The sequence below is a fragment of the Hemibagrus wyckioides genome, linkage group LG05 (genome assembly GCF_019097595.1).
Source record: "Hemibagrus wyckioides isolate EC202008001 linkage group LG05, SWU_Hwy_1.0, whole genome shotgun sequence".
Lineage (NCBI taxonomy): Eukaryota > Metazoa > Chordata > Actinopteri > Siluriformes > Bagridae > Hemibagrus > Hemibagrus wyckioides.
Window position 1 is genome coordinate 15,755,913 of NC_080714.1, and position 24,580 is coordinate 15,780,492.

The 24,580-nt window shown below is 37.2% G+C and overlaps 1 protein-coding gene across 4 annotated transcripts in view; it reads left to right on the forward strand.

Moving 5' to 3' along the window:
- The window catches only part of grid2 (glutamate receptor, ionotropic, delta 2), a 426,076-nt gene that overhangs the window by 394,809 nt on the left and 6,687 nt on the right, over positions 1 to 24,580 (forward strand). For all 4 annotated transcript variants that reach the window (XR_009204631.1, XR_009204632.1, XM_058390630.1 and 1 more), the window contains exons 14-15: positions 6,061 to 6,227; positions 21,733 to 21,973. Coding sequence is in view for 2 of the 4 variants with exons in the window: in XM_058390630.1 (XP_058246613.1) it covers positions 6,061 to 6,227; positions 21,733 to 21,973 (408 nt within the window). In the remaining 2 variants the exon portion in view is untranslated. The remainder of the gene's footprint in view (positions 1 to 6,060; positions 6,228 to 21,732; positions 21,974 to 24,580) is intronic.

Here is a 24,580-nt window from a genome sequence, read left to right on the forward strand (position 1 = left end):
CGAATACACCTTGGATCCCCTAGGGGCAATTAAAAGTAGCTTGTAGTGTTTTTGTAGGGTGAAAAGAAAGTAAATGTACAATGAGAATGTACACTGGTCGGCGCTATATATGTTCAAAATGACAGTCAAAGCTATTTGACTTGAACTGGAAAAAACAAAGAAAACTTCGACAAAGGCTACATGTACACAAATTGTATGTTTGTAATTTTAAATCTTGTAATTGTAAATGTTTGTAAATGTATTTGGCAGCAATAGGCATGATTGTGCAGTTGAATCTCAGATCATAAAGGGCTGGATAACTGACCTTTGAGCCAGATTCAGGGCTATTTTATAAATCCCAGTGGGCTGGTTTGTTGTGCAAATCTGGCAACCCTAACCACCTTGCATCCTCTACAGAAGTCAACATGAGTCAGACAATTATAAAGCAATTCAGTTCCATTCATCAATGGCATTAAATCCATCTTATAATTCTTATGATAAGGACCTTGTAACAGTGAAACTACAGGATATGTGTTTAAGATATGTACTAAACATCAGGGCTATCTAATCTAAGCCAGAAAGGGCCAGATTAATTAATTAAACAGCTGGAATCAGGGAAAGCTCCTGCATAATTGGAATTGAAACCTGTACCTACAGTCCTGAAATACATATTCCAAAAGTGACAATATCTACAGTTTAGGTGTAGCATTTTTTCAATTTGGACATTTGCTTCCAGTAGCAGTTCTCATGAACACATAGAAACCAAGTGGCTGGGACTGTGGTGTCTTTGGTCACTGGAGCTTGTCATTATTAATTACCAGTGTCACCCCACTCATAGTATTCTTAGTCTTGCTTGAAAGACATCTACATATACAATTTTGAGGTCATTTAATGTCCTCTCTTTCTTTTTGGTAATACTTAAATTTTCATTTATCAACTCCCACGTAGTTATGCAATCTACTTTGGTGTTTAATACTGTATACTTCATTATGCATGAATAGAATATTGGTGTGCATGAGACCTACTTTTATACGGTTTATATAACTAAGGTTTAGACAGACTTTTTTAGAATACCACAAATGATGTAAAATTGGTTCCACTCATCATCTTTCCATTCGTGCCATTTACATACTAAATCTGCACACCAAAAACAGCAGTTCGACTTTTGAAATATCTGATTAGTGAAAGCAGGACGAGATGGACTAGGAGTGTTAACATCAGACCTTTAAGGCTTGAAGACCCAGCATGAAAGCAACAAGAGCTGGCTGCCTCACAGGGTAGCTGGATGGTCTCCTGAAGATATGCCCTTCGTTATTAACTAATGTGCTCTTGTCTTCAGCTAATATGGTGACACTGAAGCTAATTTATGTTTGCTGATGACCTTTTAGGAGTGCACCTGATGAGGGATGGTGTAAACACAAATGTCACTGTATTCAAACAAAGGAAAGCAGAGGTTATTATTAAACCTTTCGTAGGGGGTGGTGCATAATGAAGTGCAATTACTTTGTTGTAATTATATTTTTACTCACTACAATATTTTTTTTGAAGCTCTGCTTTTTCATTCACCAGTATCATAAGATTACATTAGTAATTAACTAAGTTTACTTTAGTAACATTTCTACTAAATCTAAATACATCAAAACACATGAGACAAGAACAGTTTGAATGTTGAATATTGAATAATTGAATGTCTACACATAAGTATAGTTTTTTTGTTGTTTTATTTTATTTTCTCAACAATAAAAGGAGGGAGAAGAACAGGAAAAGTGAGTAATAATAATCTTTAACTCTTCAATAAGATGAATGCAGAGGCATTAATGAGAATTAAACTAGTGGCAGTTATGTCAAAAAAGGTCTGTGTCACAGACCTTTGCCATGGCTGCGGTGCAGAAGAGACTGCTTTCTGATTTAAAAGTACTTTAAAGTACTTTACTTTTACTAATAATTGATTTTCACTCATGATAACACTGAGCTGTATTCAGAGACCCAAGTTGAAAAGTTTATTTATTTTTTATTTTTTCAAAGCCCTTTCATATTATTGGAATTAATTTCTCATAGTTCATGCCTTCAATGTTGCCAGGTTTCTTTTTTTCTGTTCTATAATTAACAGGTTCTTTGTATGTAGAGTCGGCTTACTCAGGTACTTAACTTGATTTTCTGGTTGACCCACTCAGAATTACTAAAATTACCCATGTGAAGTTCACGGATTAGAATTAACTTCTCTGATTATGATGTTTCTCCTCTAATCTCTTCCTCGCATACAAAATCATTAAACAGTGGTCTCTACAGGGACGATTCATATGGTTTATTCTTTCATAATGCCATATCTGTGTATTTTAATATTTCACAATTTATTGAGTGAATCTGAACTGTCAGACTGTGACACTGGACTTAATAATACTCTTCATTAGGGCAGGCATTGTACGATTAAGAATGGGCTTAATTTTGTGGTAAGAAATTTGCATAAATTAAACACTTCTGCAATTCCTGTGCATCTGTCCAAGCGGAGCGTAAGTCTGTAGTTCCATCTGAGGCCTGAATACCTGAATATGCTTTATTTTGTTTTGAACAGATCACATGCATTACTCATACTGTGAATATGGCCTGTTGACATTTGATTTTGACCTTTTTCTGCTTTAAATAGTGCCTGATGTTTTTTTTTATTTTTGCAAAGCCATTTCACTGATGGTTCAACATAAAAAAATAAAATAAAATAAAATAAAATAAAATAAAATAAAATAAAATAAAATAAAATAAAATAAAATAAAATAAAAAGATCCATTATGTCCATTATGTTGCCGTATGGGAGGTTGCTAGTCTCAAAAGATTAGACTTCACATAATTTTATGTTCAGGTAGTAACTGAGTAATTTTTCCAGGCTCACACTGATCATTAGATAAGAAATGTCTTTGAATATTTTGCCACAGGTTACAAAAATGATGTAAAAAATGTAAGTGTTGCCTGCAATGTGTATGGGATTGCATGTTTGTGCATGTGTTAAACAGCTGTACTGTAGTACTGATGAATCTCACAAGAGTGTGTGTGTGTGTGTGTGTGTGTGTGTTCCCCTGGAAAATACTGATGTGATTAGGATGTGCACAGCATCGTTTGTTCATGGGAAAATTGCTTCAAATTACCTTGGCACAATTAGAATCAAACCTCCCTGATTGCCATGACTGCAGGCTGCACCACTGTCAATCCGAGAGCTGCTTCATCATCCTCTTCTTAATGTGCTCTGACTCAAGAACTAGCAACCCCACTCTCTCCTTCTTCTTTCTTTTTCTTTTAACCAGACCTCAAGGTTTTTTGCTCTGTGTCATGGTACTCTGGTTACGTTTCCTTTCTGTGGCCCAGGCTCACTCTAATGCAGCCGTGCTTTTTGTGCTACCTGAATTTTTTTCCACCCTGGCCTCCTGAGGTCAATTGAAATGAAATCAATGGAAACTGCCCCTGGTATGCTTGGATGCACTCCATTCGGCCTCTGGTCTTCAATTTAATGTTCTTACACAGTCACTTAGAGAGCAGGGAAGGAAGCATGCCTACAATCTGCTTGTTAGAGCTAAACACTGGTAAATAAAGTATATCTAGTTGTTAAAAGGGTTCATCTCATATGATATCACTCTTAGAATTGCACAGTTGCCCTTAACCTTTTTGTATCTGTGGACCTCTAGCATATTCTACCTGATCCTCAAGGAGCCCTGACCCACACCTCCCTTTATAGTATTCATATAATATAATGTACACCAATCAGTTTTAATAACATTAAAATCATCACCTAATATTGCATTTCTCCCCCTTGTGCTGCCAAAACAGCTATGTATGACTTGTTAAAGCATGAACATCACAAGACCTCTGAAGGTGTGCTGTTGTATCTGGCACCAAGATGTTAGCAGAAGAGAAAGTTATAGGACAGACCAGGTTTTCCAGCACATCCCGCAACACATTTGTCATGTTCTTCAAACCATTCCTGAACCATTTTCCAGCTGAAAAAGGCCACTGCCTTTAGAATATACCATTGTCATGATGGGAAGTACTTGATCTGCAGCTATGTTTAGATAGGTGAAAGCAACATCCACATGAATGCCAGGACCCAAAAAAGAATGTAAATCTGATTTATCAGACCAGGCCACCTTCCTCCATTGTTCCATGGTTCAGTTCTGATGCTCACATGCCCATTGTATGTGCTTTCACTGGTAAACAGAGGTTAGAATGGGCACTCTGACTGGTCTGGTGCCCTCACTCTTCACACACAACTATGAGCCTTGAGCTCCCGAGATCCTTTTGCTGGTCTTTGGACCACTTTTGGTGGGAACCGAGACTAAGACCTGCTGCTTTGAAGATACTCTGTCCCCGTTATCTAGCCATGACAATTTAGCCCTCAGATTTTTAGTCTATCAGAAACATTTTTGCATACTGGGGGACCAGTAAAATGTTCACAAATTTTTGGGCCTCTTCATTATATTTTGAACTATTTAATAAAAATACCACTTTTTATATTTCAAACAATGCCATGAACCCTCTCTAATCATTCTCTTGTGGTCCGTAGACCCCCAGTTGAAAAAAAAAAATGGAGACAGTGTCTTGGTGGTTAGAGGTTGTGTATATATATAGCTATATAGCTAGAGCTAATGCACTCATCCGTGGAAATTACAGCGAAGACGAAAAGAGATAAGACGGCAAATGTGGATGTAGACCTAATTTGAATTCCTAAACTGCTGATGTTGTGACTGCTGTGGTTGCAGAGGTGTTGCAGCTCCTTCTGTCATGAGAAAACTTGAATGAATGTAAATCCTCTGGGAATTCGGATGGAGAAGCTTTTAAATCGCATTTTCATATCAACAAATTGACAGAGTAGTACATAATGACCTGTAGCCACATGTTTGAGCTAGTCATATGGTGTGCAGTAAGTAAGATATTTATGCTTACACATTTATGCATTGGCCATTTATAGTTGTTTATACTTAGCAGTTTCTCTGGAAATTTCTCTCTCTCTTTCTTTATCTCTCTCTCTCTCTGATTTCCTAAAGCAGCTTGATTGCAGACATGTGCAGCTTTTATGAGTGGACCATGAAAATGTTTCAATGTCGGATACATGCCTTGGAAATGAAATGAGGGCTTTTTTTTCTTTCTGCTTAAATTTTTACTTAAATAAAGCAATAATCATTAATCTTATATTAATATCAGACCATTTCAAAAATCCCAGATCATGAAGCATTCAAAATAACTTCACCTGAGACCCTGATACGCTGTAAAAGAAGCCATAGTGTCAGGGCCCATTGATTTTTGCATAAAGTCTAACCTTGAAATGTTCCCTTTGAGGGGAGAGGACTTCTTTTACATGAATGGCTTAAGGCAGTACCTTACATACCGCAAACTAATGCCTGTCATTCTGTCTACCGGCATGCAATCAGTACAGGATGCATGCGGGGCAAAGGCGCTGATGAAACCAGACTGAAGTCTCATGGTTTGGATTTTTAGAAAATGTTCTTTTCTTTTTGTGCTTTAACTCTTTAAGCTTCTCGGTTATTAAGCAGCTCTTCATTCTATAGCACAATAAAAAAAATAAGGAAAAAGGTGTATTTTTAATACAAATATTTAGTTTGATTTGGGATCGGATGTTATTTAATAGCCTAAGAAACAGAATGAAATCAGCAACGAGTTTAACAGGTGATTATTGATATAACCATATTGTTATATTGTTTTTTTTTTAATCCTAGTAAAGTTCATTTTCCTTAGCTGATAAAATGGGTCCATTTTTAGTCTTGTTTTTCCAGTTTGTATTAATAAGCTTATTATAAGTCATTCAGTTAAAGGAGATAAAGGACCCCATTGTGTTCCCATTGAAAGCAGATGTTTTCCTTTTCAGCAACTCCGTTTTCCCTCTCACTATTCTTACCAATACAGTCAACACCTGTTTGCATTATTAGAAATGAGTCTTTCAGCCTTCCTATTTGGTTTTATAATTTGTCTAACTCCATGCATATTTACCAGACAGCTTGTCTTTGAGAATAATAATTATTATTTTGAAAGTTTCTCATTTGATTGCGTTGTCTACCCCCTTCTCTTTTATTTTCCTCTCAGGTAAAGTACGGTCGCTTTGCATTTGTGTGGGATGCAGCTGTGTTGGAGTATGTGGCCATTAACGATGAGGACTGCTCCTTCTACACTGTGAGCAACAATGCACCAGACAGAGGCTATGGCATTGCCATGCAGCACGGCAGCCCATACAGAGACATCTTTTCTCAGAGGTACCATATGACACAAGCACCCAGACTGCTTCCTGCATTGTTTGCAATCTAAAATCTTTAAACATGGAGCAAATACTGATTTTCAGCAGCATACATGCAATCACAAAATATATTGTGCCTTATCAGCAGTGAGTAACTTTTAATAAGGTCAGAGGGTTGCTGCCCACTTCAAACACTTTTAATGGTTTGAGAAATGGAGGTCTTTGTAGTGTCAGCTTGCTCTATTTTATCCATATGCTGACCTGTAGATTAGTAGCAGGAATGATGTGCACAAATGCAAGCACAAACTATACATTCTCACTTCAAGTCTATTCTACAGATTTATTCCAACATTTGGATTGAATTTAAAATTCAGTAACATATGGGTCTTGCTTGCAGTTTAGCAATTATTAAGTAGTATAGAAAAAAATAACACATTTGGCAAGGCTTAATTGTTTTTTAAAATGTCAAATATTTGTATTTCCATTTCAGCAATTTAACTTTTATTTCCATTTTAGTAATATAAGTAATATTTCACTATGAGTATATAAGTCTTGATTATTTTACTCTAATAGCATAAAGCCACACTCTATCTTATATCAATAATGCTTATTTCACATAATTTCAACATAAAAAAACAGGAAAAAAGTAATTTATGCATATATACATACTCTACATGCATATACACATATATGCAAAAAAACCCATTATTTTTCTACTAATTGTTTTCAGCATTTGTATACATTTACAACATTAAGATTTATTGTCCTTTTTCACTAGAAAGCCTGTTTGAAATTTGGTAATAATGTTAGAAGAAGATTCCAAAATTAATTGAAAATTAATTTGAAATCCCAGGACTGTTATGAATGATGTCAGTAGTTACAAAATGCCACTTGTGCAATCTTCTCCAGTAACATAATCATTAGCTGAAAGGAGTTTGCATATATTAATTGCAAAAAGAGATAGATTGCTGGGTTAGAGATAGATAGCAGTGGCTAAGAAGGATCTTTGCTACACATGGCTGGATCAGTCTGGAGCTGAATGTGCTCCGCTGCATGACTAAGTGTTCATAAGAAAATGCAAATTACCAGAACAGTGTGGCAGGAAGAGAGAACTTTTTCTGAGCTGCTTATGTCAATGGCTGTGTCTATGTGTGGACATTGTAACGCATGTGAAAAAGGCCCTCTAGTGGTAGGCTGCCAAACGCGCTCTATGAACACACACACACACACACACACACACACACACACACTTTCTACCACACACCTGAAGCTCTTCACATTTCAGTAGCAAAGTCATGTTTTGTTGTGTTGTAAACTGTTCTAACAGGGATTGTGGTTTTGTTGTATGTAAATGTTGGCTGATGTTTTGCATTGGTATGTTATTAGGTGATTATTATTTACATGGATTAGCCAATGTCTGCTAGCTAGCAAATGTCACTCAGTCAGGCAGTTTCATGTATTTGATAAAATCAATATACTTGCATAAATGATACGGCAAATTATACACTACTCACAAAAAGTTGAGGATATTCGGCTTTCGGGTGAAATTTCAGGATGCACCTAAAATGCACTATAACCTTTACAGGTGAACTTAATTTGACCTTCTCAATTCACAGCTGGTGTTTGATCCATGAATCGACCAATAAATTTTCTGGTTCAATTAGAATTGGTATTTAAACAGTCCTCTTCATCATGCTGTTCACATTTTGACATCGTGAGACCAAGACCACACCAGATCAGCAGTACCTCACCATTGCGAGGCTTCAAACACGATGTTCTAGAGGGAAGTGGCAACTGAGCTTAGAGTGTCACAGAGTGTCATCAGCAGGTTGCGACAGAGATACAGAGAGACTGGAAGAGTCACAGAAAGGCATAGAAGTGGACGTCCTTTGGCCACATCCCATGTTGATGAGCGTTTCATTGTAAACAGTGCCCTGCGGAACCGGATGATGAATGCTACTCAACTCCAGGCACATTTAATGGAGGTGAGAGGCACCGAAGTGTTACGTCAGACCATTCGAAACCATTTACATCAGCGTGGTCTGCGTGCTAGACGACCTGCAAGGGTACCTGACCACACCACCAGGCACAGGCATCGGGCGAGGGAGCATTTACGCTGGACGAGGGACCAGTGGGCCTCAGTGCTGTTCTCTGATGAAAGTCGATTCACGTTGAGCAGAAATGATGGCCGCCAACGATGTTGGATATGTCAAGGAGAGCGCTATGCATCAGCCACTGTTGTGGTGGTGTTACAGTCTGGGCAGGTACGTCTACTCAATACAGAACTGCCCTACATCTTGTGACAAGCCAGTACTACCTGAATAACATCATTAATCCAGTCATTGTGCCCCTGCATGAACAACACAGGCCTAATTTCATCTTCATGGACGACAATGCTCCAGCTCATCAAGGTTGCATCATTAGGGAACAGCTGCTGGAGGCTGGGGTACCTCAAATGGAGTGGTCTGCACTTTCTCCAGACCTAAATCCCATAGAAAACCTATGGGATCAGCCAAGTCACCGTGTAGAGGCTTCTAACCCTGCACCCCAGAACCTCAGTGACCTGAGGCACGCCCTTCAAGAAGAGTGGAATGCCATGCCTCAGCAGACAATAAGTCGACTCGTGAACAGCATGAGACGTCGTTGTCAAGCTGTAATTGATGGTCAAGGGCACATGACAAATTATTGAGACATTGACATTTTTTGTTGTGGTATACCCACCACTGTTGTTGGCTTTTGTTTCAATAAATTGTTTGAGATGAGGAAATCACCATTGCATGCTTCTACTTAAATGCCCTACTTTCATGATATAATATCACTGTAGCGTGAACTTTTTACATTTTCCATAAATTTCACCCAAAAGCCAAATATCCTTAACTTTTTGTGAGTAGTGTATATGTAATGTAACATTTAGCATACTGTACTTGCCGCCTTAATCTACACTTCAGGCAATATCGCTCTGAGTGTGTCCTCCCAGCATGAAGGAGAGTGTCCATGACCTATATGGGCAAGCGAAAGGTGAACCCACTGTCCGATCAGCAGTATCTACTGCACATTATCGGACTCCATTTACCCCCCAGTGCAACCAATCCCCATCCCACCCCCACCCCCCACATAAAAGCAGTTAAGATGGTGGCTTTCAATTCCACTAGATTTATGTTTCAGAAGCGCACAATGTGAGCAGCCTGTTGAGAAATAATCTAAACTCTGCACAGAGGGTGTTAATACATATACTCAGATGTTTTTTATTACATTTTTTAAAAGCCATTCGTATCTTTAGGCTTTTATGCTGTGTTCTGATTTACATTTATGCTAATACAGTCTGTCATTTTATTCTGTCTCACTGTGTTTTGTCCTGCTGTAATTTTTGCTATCAATGCCCTCTCCACTGGGGGTATTTAGACTTTCTGGACTGTAATCAAGTCTGTAGTTTTGCATTCACATTCAGGGCTTTGATATTTAGCTTTTGTTCTTTGTCCTCTAATGGTGGCAGAGTCTACGACTCTCCAATTAGCTTAAAAATAAGCTTCTCTGAAGAATTCACTGTGCTGATGCTTGCAGCAGTACTGATTTCTGCACTCTTATATATAGAACTTGCTTCATATCTGGAACCCCAAATGATTCTAAATATAGAACTATTTTGAAGGTTTCATTGAAAAGAACCCTATGAGGGTGTTTGAGTCCAAGTTAGATGGTTCTTTTGAGAATCATTTAGGGGTTAATACTATTATATACAACTGTAGACAAGAAAAGAGAGCAAATTCTAACAACATAAAGGGTAAGCAAAAATCACATTGTGTTGATCTTAAATGATCAAATTATGTATCTTCCATCACAGAAACAACAATAAATCCCACACTTTCCCACTTTGGATGACTTTATCGTTTAATGGACTTTAATCGTCCATTAAAGAAGCTGAAACATTTCTTTAGGTGCTGTGTGTCTTCTTTATCACTGCATTGCATTATGAGTAAATACAACAACACTCCTACCTCTTATTTAAGCATTTCTCTCATTTCAGTTTGAATTATTTCACCAAATTGATAAACTTTTTTATCTTTTCTAAAATATGAAATCATACAGCATTATCTACATATAGATACAATTTCAGATAGTAACAACATTGATTTCACCTGATGCATTCTTGCAACCATAAAGAACCATGTAAGACTCTGCTTGAGGGTTTCTTCAAGGGTTTTATACAGAACCATTTTGGGGGTAGTACAGAACCCCAAGGAATGTCTTGATCTTGAGTGCATGATCTGTTATTTCCATTTGCTACAACCTTCGAGGATTTGAGAAGAGTTGTTCATAACTTTAGTTTCTCCCAGTATTCACGCTGTTCTTGTTTTTTTTTTATTCTGTTGGTATGTGGTGACCTGCACTGTCTCTAATGGTGCTAATGAAAATAAATAAGCTGTTAATTGACAGTCATGTTTAATTTCTTGACATTGCTATTAGAGCACTCTGGGCCTCATGGAGAGCTGTCAGCTCTGATTTTAATACAGTATAATGTGTGTCCTCTGAGGTTCCTGAGTCATTGCTGAGGGAAAAAGTGAGAGTAGATGTTATGAGATTGTCTGTTTGGACTTTTGTTAAGCTCAGAATTTTCTGCTACACCCACAAAGGGTCACTGGCTTTTTTAAAAAGGTATTTAGGAGAAAATACTGTAGCAGCACTCTTTCTGGTCGATCACAAATAGTGTGGTTTCACCAGAAGCAAGTTGACTGAAGAATCAGGAGAATAAGAGCCAGGGTCAAAGAGATGGGTTTATTGTGCACAAAAAAAGTCTGAGCTTCAAAGTCTAAATATATGTTGAAAACAGTCAACTTTTATACTGAGGTGTATGTGCAAAGGACACACTCAAGACCATACAGATAATGCTCAAGGCTAAAATAAAAGGAAAAACTTGAACAAAGGCAAAAACATAACTACACATACATATAACAGGTAAGCAAAAATCACATTGTGTTCAACTTTCCCTCTTTGAATCGTCCATTAAAGCAAGCTGAAGCATTTCTTTAGGCTGGAGATGCTGTGTGTCTCTTTCTTATCACTGCAAGACTGAACTCTCTATAGCAGTGGAGCATGTTGCCCTCTTTAGCAAAAGTTCTTTCAGAAAGGTCAGTGTTGTGTTAGCTAGTGAAAAAAAATTCACAGCATGAACCAGACAGGCTGTTACACAGTAGCAGTTATGACAGCCCTAAAGTCAGCCATACATTATCCTACCATATTTAGCACACACTAGATTGCTATCATATTTCATTTTAGAATGAGACTGCTAGGTAAGCAGCATTTTCAGGCAGTGCTTATACTACCAGAAAATATGTATACCATTTGGAGGGCAGAATAAGGACTTTTGCCTTTGAAAATCCTGCAGTTTAAACAAATGTGAAGGAGCCTTATATGTAGAGCACCATGAAAGCTAGAAACAGAGATATTTTCAGCAATGTTATAAAGTCTTAATGCAATATTGTGTTCATTTTGTAAACTATGATGAAAGATTTGATATCTGGAAATGTAAAATTATGCATAAAGGGATAAGCCAGCAAAATGACTGGGTGATGTGGCCTATAATCAGAAGAGCTATCTATGTAGTGAATATGTGTTATTTTCTTTATCTTTCTCTGCAGTAATACATAAATGTATTGGCTACATATAATGCTAAAATGTGGGATTTATATTCTGCAACTCATGTAGCAATCACTATGTTTGATAATGGCAGGCTTTTGTTAGCCCATTTTTGATTAGGCTGATGGAGTAAGGAAAATACATTTTCTAGATGGAAATCTAAAGATGTCTTGGCAATCACACAAAAAATGCATTTTTGTCTAATCAGTCACTTCGTAAATAAATAAATAAATAAATAAATACTACAAGTTCTATGAGAAGGAACTGAATAACATTTTGGCATTTTTTATGCCAGATATCTTATAGGCATTAGTACATTTTTAGTTTGAGATACATTTTAATGTGTTTGTTCATTCATCATTAGTAACTGGAAGGTTGGTTATATTTTGAAAATATAACCCTTTTTTAAAATATCTTAGGCAGGTACAGAATGCATATCTCTATTTTTGACCTATTATGTATAATAGGTGTCTATGTATATGTTTTGATACCTATAATTTTCGAAATGACAGTACCGATGTTTCTAAGTCTGGGTTTTCTAGTGTTTTCAGGGGTAAAGTGGTTGGGTTAATATTTAATTAAGAAAACCTTTTCTAGTTTATGTCATGTCCTCTTCATTTTTAAATTTGACCACAGATAAGGTCAATGTGCTACAGCTATTAATTACATACACAGGTGATTTCAAAAGTGAAGCCAGAATGTCTCAGTGGCCCTCTAGTGGCACAATTGTTAACCCCGCCCATTCCCATGTTAGGCAGTTGGACACAAGCTTAAACTTTGTTATATCTCCATCAATTATTTTCAGCAATTTAAACCTTCTTATATCTCCTTAATATTTTCCCTGTAATTAATTAAATAAATGAAACAGTGTTTCATTGCAGGACAGTTTGTCTCACGAATGTGCGCAAACTTTACAACACATACCTGAAGCTCAGGACAGTAAATGTCTTGTGCTGTAAACTCTTTTTGAGGGTTTTCTGGTATGTTGCTCATTTTGATGTCTTAGCTAGCTTATTGCACTTATATTAAAGCATTGTGAGTAAACAAAGTAATGTTATAAACCAAGGCAGTTAATACTAGCTAAATTGTGACTGCAGGCCCTAAGCTAACACTCGAATGTTAAGTGATTTTTAAGGTTAGGCAGGCACTCTGTTTTTAAACAAACTCCACCAGCAGAATGAGTGGAGCATAAAAGAGCACTTCTGTATTTAGATGAGTAAATTAATTCAGCTGTCAGAGTGAGATGAAAATCATGGAAAGCAGAGAGTTTTCCTTAAACTCTAAAAATAAATTAATTAATTGATAATAGCTCTGAAATGCTTTTTTTTGAGAATGGTAAAAGCAACCATAAAAATATACAACAGTATGCAAAAAATATTGCACTTTACATTTTAATTATGTATTTTATATATATACTTTTAACAATGGACATTGTCTCAAAGCAGCTTTACAGAAATATAGAAAAACAGAATACATATCACATGAGATGAAGAAGAATCAAGTGGGTGCTTTTTACCACGGATCATGTACACACTACTGTCTTTACTCCCATTGCTCCATGTTTGCATAAAGTTAAACTTTTCTCAACTTTGTCACGTTGCTGGACATGTCCACGTCTAGTCGCTAACGGTTGCTGTCGCTCATGTCACAAGAAGTCGCCAGCTGTCATGAATGAATGGTCTCCATTCACTTTGTCGCTGCGAGTCTCTGAATGTCTGAATGTAGCATTATACAGGCAGATAAGAGGCAGATCTTCTGTCTGACTGGCAGTGTCTACTGCTCATGCTCTGGCTCCAGGGTTTCTACTATGAAGACCCTTGAAAGATGGAGACTCCCATTTAGACCAAGAAGGGAGCATTATGGGAGCCAAAATGGTGCCATATTGTCCACTCCTATATACACTCATTCATTATACCTGTAGCAATGTCATGTCAGAGACAAAATTTTGTTTACTATGATTTTTAAGACTAGACCAACTTCAACTCTATTCAACATATTGGTACTGAAATATTTTTTTTCTCTTTTTTTAACTAAATTAGCAATAATACATCTATGAGTTTTTATTATTTTTATCTGTATAACTAATAGATGTATGCTTGACTTGCTTGCCATGTATCACTTTGAATATTTAATTATATTAATGATTACTTTAATTCCTGTATCTTAATGATCACTGTTAATATGGCATTGGACTTTTTATTGAATCTAGTTATTCTTCATGGTGCACTGTGTGAACTCATATACTGATGTTTGGAAATATATGAACAGAATTGTTCTGTCTTCCTGGCCAGGGATCCACGCAGCACCTTCAAGAAATTTAAATTTGATAATATTGATCTAAATGCTGAAGTATAGTCATTGGAACTACCTCAGGTTGCTAATCACTGATGTTTGGCTCTGAACACTGGCAGTTCCATTAACAGGACAGATGTGGAGCTGGTTATAAGCCTTTGGCAGACACTCACACGAGCAGGTTTTAACCACTGAGTGTGAAAGCCTCTGAACAAATTGTGCATGTGAACACATGACATTTCAAGTCCATTGTCATGCTGTTCCAGGGTGCTAGCATTGTTTCTTTCCTATCACCATGCAACTGCAGTGCTGGTATTTTGCAAATACACTGTGTTAACACTGCACGCTTCTTATACTTGGGAGTCTTTTGGTTATCTGTGTGTGTGTTTAGAGGGGAGCATTGCACTAAAATACAGCGGTCTCTCTGTATTAGGAGGGACAGCTCTGGCGCCTCTGCAGTCTTCTAATTCGTTTTGTCAGCCGCGAAAAAAAATCTGCCTTCTGTTTTTTTTTGCTTCTTCTTCTTCTTCTTTTTTTTCTCTTTCCTTCTCCCTCTGTTTCTCAGTCATATCAAGCAGTTTGTCCGCCTGCAGTCAGAGCCATCTAATAACATGTGATCATTTCTGCTGCAGCTGGTTGCCATGGCAACAGCTAGGGCAGTCCACAGTCTAATCGGAGTGCGAGGGCCCAGGAGGGACGATAGCCAAGTGCGGAGACTGCATGACAGACAGACCTTGAGAAGAGAGACACAAAATCCTGCCCTGTGCCCACAAAGAAGAGAGGAATGAGATTTGAGCAAACGTACAGCCAAATGGTTCACTGAAAAACTTACAGTTTTTGCTTTCACGTATCATTGAGGTAGATAATGTCATCAATGACGTGTTTAACTCAAGTCGAATGTTGACGATTAACTCAGCAATTAGACATGGATCTGATTTGATCCAACTGCAAGTGATTTGCAGTTGTGTAACCAAACTGCCAGAGGAGATTCAGGAAAAATTGACCAGCTGTTGTGCAATGACACATCTATATGATGTTGAACACCTACAGCCAGGTAATATTAACTGAAGATTGCCTGTCATTGCGTCCCATCTTCAATAAAAAGTTGTACTTGAGAAGAATAAAGCCACCAACTGACATGGTCTTCACCTGGAAATACTATATATACACAGGTGGATTTCATAATCAATGAAAATCTGAAGCATCATGGAGAAAAGTCCCAAATTATCTACAGAGAGTTCAATATTTTGGGGAGTTTTTGTTTATACTCACTGCAAATAAAAGAAGGCATGTATGTAGCCCACAGTGATTTTTTTTAACCAAATCTGAATGAATGAATGCAACCATTAGGCTGATTTAGTTTTTGCATGTCAGGCATTTGAAGACGAATTAAAATTCTCAAAATTATGAATCAAAATGCTGCCTCAGTAAAGTTCGATTTATATTCAGTGTTTCACAGAGGTTTGCACTTTTGAAACCAATAGCAATGAGACTAGGAAACAGGTTGTTGGTTTTTTTTGCATTTCTATTAACACTCATGTCTACATTCTAGTGTGATTTTAATTGGTGGAATCTTAATGCAATTTTGTGAGTTTCTGAACACTAACTTCTCTAAGGATATAGAGAGAATTAGTACCTAATGTTCATTATAGCTTATTTCAAAACTGTTTCCATATGGCATCGTTTATTTTTATCTGACATGATCTTCTAGGTCATCATTTTTGTAAAGCATCTGCTCATTGGCCACTGACATAATACACAAATCAGTTATCAGCACTTGGAATTAGTATTTGGAAATCAGTATACCAGGGTCTTGTGGTTTAGTATAATTCTTCAGGTAACCAAAAAATTTAGCTATTTTTCACAAAAGTGAACACTCAGTCAAAAAGCTCTTACACTCCTGTCAGCCTGTGATGCTGATTAAACATGTACAGTCATCGCTGACGGCACCCTGACAAGAGCCAGCAGTGTCAGGGCAAAAACTCGGGTCTCCACAGCCTGCTCAATAAGCATAGCTCCTGTTCATTCCTGATGTTTCTTGCTAACTTTTTTTAAAGCTTTGCTTTTGCAAGCACATATTCCACACATAAGTCAAGCAGATCTAGTCTCTCTTCACTGCACAGTAACAACAAGACAGCTTTAGAGCCGGTCCATCTGTAAACGTGGGAAACTTAATAAAAATATTAGAGGCTCACAGCTGCAAATTGATAACGTGTTGTTTCTCTGCTGGAACTTTAGGTGAAGACATGAGAGGAGAGAGAAAAAGACACAGTGGGTCTGTGTAGTTAATGGTTTAACAAAACAGCTGGATGCTCAGAAGAAATGGTGAAAAAAAAAAAGCAACTGGAGAGCAAATCCATTTATCCACATGAGCTTGAGCCATATAGTATGGCTTACAGAGTTCTAAATACACTGTATGTTCCTTTTGCTTTAAACTATAGCTTGTGGAAAAATAATTAGATATGACAGATAATGTCATTGATGTTTTGACCTGCTCAGGAAGTGAATCCAAATGAGTAATACTAGACTTTTGATTGTTCTTAGTTTGCCCAGCCTTTATCCCTTATACATCCAATTTCTCTCTACATGCCTCTATATAAGTGGCTGGATGTTAATGTATGACACAACAGGGGTGTTAAATTACCTGGGCACAGCTGCTAAAACCCTGCAAGGTCATTACCAAACCTTCAGATCTCGATTCTCAAAATATATTTATTCACTTTACTTTTTTTTTTTTTTTTTAAATAAATAATACCCATGGAGTGGAGGAGAGCTAATTTGCAAATTCATGAATGATCCAATGCCACACACTTTATGGTAAATAATTCTGTGGGCTCCCATGGATAGGCAAGTGAGTAATAAGAACAAAAATAAATAAATAAATGTAAATATAAACAATGACTAGTTGTTTGCCTTTTCATTGATTGCCATTCTCCCCAAGTTGTAGTGCTTCCTTTGATTAATTATATGGCATCCCCAGTGCATCTAATGGATTTTCACTTGAAAAGGAGTGGCTGATGGTGAGAGAATGCATAGAGTTATATCATTTGTCCAGGAAGTGTGTTTTCTAATGCCTCTGTGGTTCATAACATCTACACAGCCCTGGGGAAAAGCAGTTTATATTTACAGCTCTATGAATAACAAATCTATTATACTTATGTGTAGAATACAATATAATTTAGTACCGTATATAATATCTCATCTGTTGCACTTGATGATAATTTCAGTTTAGTTTATTATCATTGTCACCATTGTATCAGCGCAAAATTGATAGTTTTGGTTTGTCTGCTTTGGTTTGACACTAAACATTTAATTTAAGCAAAAAGTTAAAAAAAAATTGAGGAACGTTGCACTTAAAATGTCTTCATAAAACTATTTATTTCATTGGTCTGAAATGCAGTGATGGCCAAAGGTAAACAAATATTTGGCAAGTCTGCATGAAAACTGCAGGACTCACCCAGTCAGAGAAAGGTCAGAGCTAGCATGATTCAGTTATAGTTTAGATTTAGTTAGAAATGTTAAAATTGTTTAGTGTATTGCATCCAAAGTTTATTTTTGTTCATCAGTCCAAATGTCCAGAACTAAAGGCATTTCATCAGTGCTAAAGCTCTGTACTCTGTACAGTTAGCTCCTCATGGGTCAGTTCAGCAGCTTGCATCTACAAAAGAAAATGCTTTGCCCAAAAATACACAACATGTCTGGTTCACTTCCTGAAGCTGGGTCAATTCAGGGTCAAATTGCTTTCGCTCTGCAATCAAGCCACACAAGTTCACTTGGAACTGGACCAAGACCTGCTCATTCAGTTGCTATAGGACCAGTTGTTTTGATCCACACCCAAGTGATATTCCTGTGTTCTTACTTGCTAAAATGAACCACATAAAATTGGGGAAATGCACCAGGTTCATTTCACACATTTAGAAGCATGCACTTTAATAAAGAATTTTAAAATATAGAATTGCAGCTGGCATAATATGAAGAAGGACAGATAGTATTTCTGAGCACCTCTGTAACATAGCAGGCTCAGTGCTTTGCTTCTGGTCATATCCATGGTTTAACTTAATAATTATAGATTGTGTTCATTAGATTCTGCTTCTGTGGGTTCATGCCAATTTACTCCCTTACAGTGATGCACACAAACAAAGGCTAATTGTGTGCTAATAACTCCCTCTATGCATAATCTTCAGCTTGCTGAATATTGCCAGTTAGTGAGGTACAAAGCAGATTCATGAAGGGCTGCACATCGAAAAATGTGACAACCATTTCTTCTGTGTTAGTGCTGTTTATTTTTTTTTTCTTTTTAAAATGTGTCATTTAGGTTAGTCTGGTTCTAAAGCAGCACTGTCTAGTCCCAGAGTAAACATTTCAACAAGAGGCACTTTGAGTAAGAGATTGCATCGAGTTTTAAAAAGTTGCTTTTTTACATCTCAGCAGTACCAGTTTTCTGACTGATAATGACTGACTAATTGGAAAAAAAGGTAGCAAGAGAATTTTCAGTGTACTGGACAAGTTAAGAATGAGTGTTTTTTTCTTTAACAGTGTTCTTTGTAAATACTTATCTGACTAAAATCTTATCTAATCAGTTGCTAAGACTACTGCGATGAGTAAAATAATTTACTTTCGCTTGGCTTGCTGTATGTAATGAAGTTAAAAGGTTGCTATTTGCTGAAAGACTTGCTATTAGGTGTTGTAATTATCAGTGTGGTCATGGTTCCCTTTTCAAAAATGTTACTTTAATTCTAAGGCTATTATTATCTATTTTAGTGATGCTTTTTTTATCTGCTAAACATGAAACATTAAGATAAAATTAGATAAGATAAGATAAGATAAGATAAGATAAGATAAGATAAGACAGAACTTTATTAATCCCGAAGGAAATCCTTTTGCCAGAGACTGCTTCAGATTACAAGAGAAATAAATGTAAATGGAATATAAATAAAAAATAAATGAAATATTCTATATATGCAAAATGTACAAAAATGTGCTGAGGAACTAAGAACTAGGGAACATAATGTACATAATATGATATTGCACATGATGTGATATTGCACTTGGCATGATGGTATGATATTGCACATGGTATTATATTAACGTACTTTGTAATTATTGTGAAATTCTGAGTGCATATAATGGCACAGTGCTACTGTGATACTGTCAGCGTTCAATAGACAATTCAATTCACACATTCTGTTTGCATTTGTATGTGCGCACATTTGTACAAAATAAGATCATTCAACTCCCTGCATGTGTACATTTGCGTCTGCATGTTTTTTGCGTGAGAGCGAGTGCTCATGCTTGGCAGGTCCCTATTCATCCCCTTCAGAGAATGAGTTTGTCATGGAGCTTTACACTGTGTCCAAAAGACAGAGATGCAAACAATCCATCAGTGAGAAGGACTGTGATGAAGCTCTGCATTCTGTATTCATCATCACGCTTGTCAATGCAGTGGCATTACTGCAAACTGCTCCTCTACATTAAAACATGCTTGTTTCTCATGACTGCTGGACAGGGAATTAGACTGTCATCTGCCTGCATTTTTGTGGAGACACTGCCCTCTAGTGCGGGCAAACAGACTGGAACTTTGAGCACTGCAGCAACAGATGCCACTGGGCAGAACATAAAAAGTGGATAATGGTGTAGTGTACAGACCTCTGCTGCGCAGTGTAAATGAGATTGTAATCCTGTAGAAGATTAAATTTGGCTAACAGCTATTGAGACAGTTACAGTGGAATGCCAAATATGTGTTACTTCTTTATTGGCTAAATTGGAACTTAAAGGTATTGTGCAGTGTTTTCACTCTAAACACTGTAGCGTCTGTGGTACATGTGAGATTACTACTGATAAGAATGAGGATTTGATGTATTTCTCTGTAAAACATGTTACTACGCATTATTATAAAGTATAATTCATTCAGAGGGACTCATGTGGCAGCCTGCTACATAACCTAAGGCTATTAATAAGCTGTTTTGCTGTATTAAATTGTGCAGTTATTTAACAACAGCTGTATTATCTTTGATAAGGTGATATTTCTGTAAGGAGATGTTCATTTAATATTTATGGGAGAAGACTGGTGAGGGAATAACTGTTTATAATTGCTAACTAACTTGTCTCACAGGCACTCCAGTGCATTACATGGAATTGTAAGATGTTAAGATGCATGATGTGTTTTTCATTAATACATTTATAATTGTGTTTGTTGGCAAGTTGCTGCTGTAGAAGAGTGGACCATGAATAATAACTCTGCTTCACATAGGTTTATTTTTCCTATAACAGCACGTGGTGTTGTGTTTTATTCCTTACAATATACATCCAAATCTCTACACTCCAAAGATGACATGACAGTAAGCCATGCTAATGTTGTTCTTATGTAATTGTAGTTTACCCAACTTTCCAAGACTGTAGCAATTTAACAAAAAGTCACTCTCATTTTCACTTTCTCTTCATTTTTGTGGCGTTCATGTGTAACCAAACGCACTCAACTATGTTAAAAAATACCTTTGGCAAATTAAAGCCTTAAACAAAAATGCATGTTTGGCATAAAAGGAGTTCACTTCTAGAACAAAAATTTACAAATAATTTTCTCACCCCCTTGTCATCCAAGATGTTCATGTCTTTCTTTCTTCAGTCGTAAAGAAATGATGTTTTTTGATGAAAACATTTCAGGATTTTTCTCCATATAGTGGACGTCTATGGTGCCCCCGAGGTTGAACTTCCAAAATGCAGTTTAAATGCAGCTTCAAAGGGCTCTAAATGATCCCAGCCGAGGAAGAAGGGTCTTATCTAGCTTTCTTAGAAAAATAAAAAATTGATCACAAAAGATTGTTTAGTACTAGCTCTGGGATGCACGTCCATGATGCTACGTTCTATGTAATCACGTCGGAAGGTCACGCGTGACATAGGTAGAACTACAGACCCAGTGGTTACTAGTGTGGAGAAGGAGGATCACTCCAAAGTTGTTCCGTGTGGAATGACACAAAGTTTAACAAAGTTCAACAACTTTGGAGCGGTCCTCCTTCTCCAAGAAGATTCTAAGAAAATGAGCGATCGTTTCGCTAGATAAGGCTGGGATCATTTAGAGCCCTTTGAAGCTGCATTTAAACTGCATTTTGGAAGTTCAAACTCGCGGGCACCATTGAAGTCCACTGTATGGGGAAAAAATCTGAAATGTTTTCATCAAAAAAACATAATTTCTTTATGACTGAAGAAAGAATGACATGAGGATCTTGGATGACAAGGGGGTAAATTATTTGTAGACTTTTGTTCTGGAAATGAACTTTTTCTTTAATGTCAACTGTCAGCCCCAATTAACATCCATTATAAGTGAGTTATAAATAAACAGGTTTGCATTTATTTCGAGGGTACAGGAAATAAATTCAGGTTCATGGTAATCAGACATACAGTGCCAATGTAGCATGTAGAGAAAATTCTTGAAATGCTTGAAAACAGAAAATCTGCATTTGTTTGTCCCAGACATGTACCTCTGATCAGGTCAGGACTTCAATATAGTATACAATTTATGTTATAGGATATATCAGCTCTTTATTCCTCACAGATTGGGCTCCACATCGGTTCAGTATCTAAGGTCTGTTCCATGCTGTGTTTAGGATCTTGGAGCTGCAGCAGAACGGGGACATGGATATCCTGAAGCTGAAGTGGTGGCCTAGAGAAAGCCCATGTGACCTGTACTCTGCCATGGGGACCAAGAAAAGTGCCAGCGCCCTGGACATCCACAGTTTTGCTGGCGTGTTCTTTGTGCTTGCAGCCGGTGTGGTGCTGTCCTGCCTTATTGCTACTGTCGAGACCTGGTGGACACGGAGGAAGGGATCCAGAGTACCCTCTAAGGAGGTGAGAATCACATCATGAGAATGGTTAGGGGTTGGGCACAAATGATATGACAGTCTTAATTTGTCAGTTAGTCATTAACTAGATTCAATTTAGTTTTTGTTGCCAAGGGTCAGCGTGAAGTACTGGGGTTTTTCTAGCATCTTGTAAGGAGACTATATTGTTTACACTATATGGCCAAGGGTTTGACACCTGACCATCATATTGGAACACACAAAATACAACACAGTTGTACATGTATATGTCTCTGTATGCTGTATGATTATAAGTTCCAGCATGACAATGCCTCCGTGCACAAAGCAAGGCCTATTAACACAAGATGTGCCAAGGTCAAAGGAAGCCCAACTTGATGTCCTGCACAGAGCCCTGAGCTCAACTCCTCAGGGCCTCTGAGAGGAACTGAACCCCTGGTCTGCTCACCTGACATCACTGCCTGACCTCACTAATGCTCTTGTGACAAAATTAACAAAAAATCTCCACAGCCACACTCCAGAATCTTGTGGAAAATCTTCCCAGAAGAGTGAAGGCTATGATAGCAGCAAAACAGGGACTCAATCTGGAATTAAAGCTCATGTAGTTATGATGGTCAGGTGTCCACAAACATTTGGCTATACAGCGTAACATTAAATTTAAAGCTCTTAAAATATTTCCACACTGATGAAAAAACTCTTAAAATAGAGCCCTGCTGGCCAACAGAATGCTACTTTCTTTGAGACAAAGACATAAATACAGACTCTCCAAAGAAATGAACTAAATGTTGTTTCAGGGACATGCCATGATAGAGAATTGGTCTTAAAATAAATCAAACAGGTCTTATAAAATCGATGTTCTCACAAGTGCATTCTCGAAACAACACAATGTTGAAATTCCTGCAAGGTCCACCAAAAACAAATTAAAATCGAAGAAATGCTATAAAGCAGCAGCTGGAAGATTGGTTTTTGTATCCCAAAGATTCAGTCTGGTTTTATTGGAACTTGCTTAATGCATTAAAATTCCTCATGCCTTTTTGCTTTTTGTTAATGTCAAAAATACAATAATGGCAAAACCAAATACGGCATATTTTTGCTTTTTGGTAGCTCAGATATAGCAATTAAAATGTAATTGTAAACACTCTGAATGCACTTGAGCACTCTAAATGGTCACTCAGTTTTGCTTTATTACCTACTTAAACACTGAAATGCATGTCAATTAGTGGAAATTGAAACAACGTAAGAGGTACAAAAGACCTTCGGCTTTTGAAAGCCCACATCACCTGATCAGTTTCTGGGTGAAGAAATTATTTAACCCTAATTGCCTCATGCCATCTTTTCAAATGTCAAATTGTACCTATTTTAGTGAACACTACCCCAGTTCCTGTTGTCTGGTAATGCCCGAACCTGCTCCAATCCATCAAGTCCTAATTCCTCTTCTTAGACCAAAATCAAAATAAGGGTTTTATTTGTAAGACCAAAAACAAAACAAAAAGACTATAGCTACCTCTTTGCCTTTTGAAAACTGCTGATGATTGCTTTTTGGCCCTGCATTGAGCCACTTTTTCCCTCAAGTCTTTCTAACAGCTTTCATCAGGCAGTGAGGGAGACCTGTCACACATCACCCCATAGCATGCCAGAAAAAAACTGTTGCACTGCTGTTACAGGCAAAGAACATTTTCTATCAAGAAGGTGCAAATTCTTACAGGCGATATAACAGTTAAATCATTTCTAATTACAATGCCATGATATTTAGCGAGGTTTACTCTGAATATTATTTTTCAGATTTCTCTAGTGTGAATTAGTTAAAAAAAATCTAGTCAACATATGAATCTAGAATGATTTGTGCCGGTGTTATGAACTGTCTGATATTAACTGTGACATTACCTGCAAGTCCCGCCCCCTCCAAATTATTGAAAATATACTTGAATTTTATTTTTATTGTAAATAACTTTGGTATTACTTGATTGCACTGCCATGAAGCAGAATTCGACTGCACAGCTGATATTATCCTCTCCCATATGCTCTTTAAACCTGAAATGGCGAAAGTTGACTTTCCTATTGATTTTTATGGCTATTTTGAGGGAATTAAATAGTTTATTTCCGTTTTTAATGTTAAATCATGAGCAGGGAAAAATCAATTTTACACAAGCTTACTTTGGAGTCTCAGCTTGTATACATTCAGACTTTGAATTAAAACATGAATTGCATTATACAGTTTAGGAGATTGCTGTAGATCTTTCTCATGTATAAAATTGAGGAAAAAAAAACATGCTGGAGAGCTGTTGAACAAAACTTTAGGTCCACATGAATTTAACCTCATCCTGAAAGTGTTCATATTCACCTCACTTCCCTATATTCCTTCCCAGCTCACTTACAGGCTGTTATATTAATTGATTGTTTATAGCAAACAGATGTAGATTCAATTTGCTACCAGAAACACCTGTGCATGCTTTAATTATTGCTCTGGCTATGCATACCTATTTTGTGAGTGCACATGAGCACATAGTATGTGCTGAGTAATTAATGGTAGTGCTTGATATGATTATTAGCAGTGTAAGGTGACATGCAAAGTTGATTTCTTGTGAGGATTTCTAAAGTGGCTTCCAGAAGGCTGGCCGTCACACTTGAACCTCCTCCC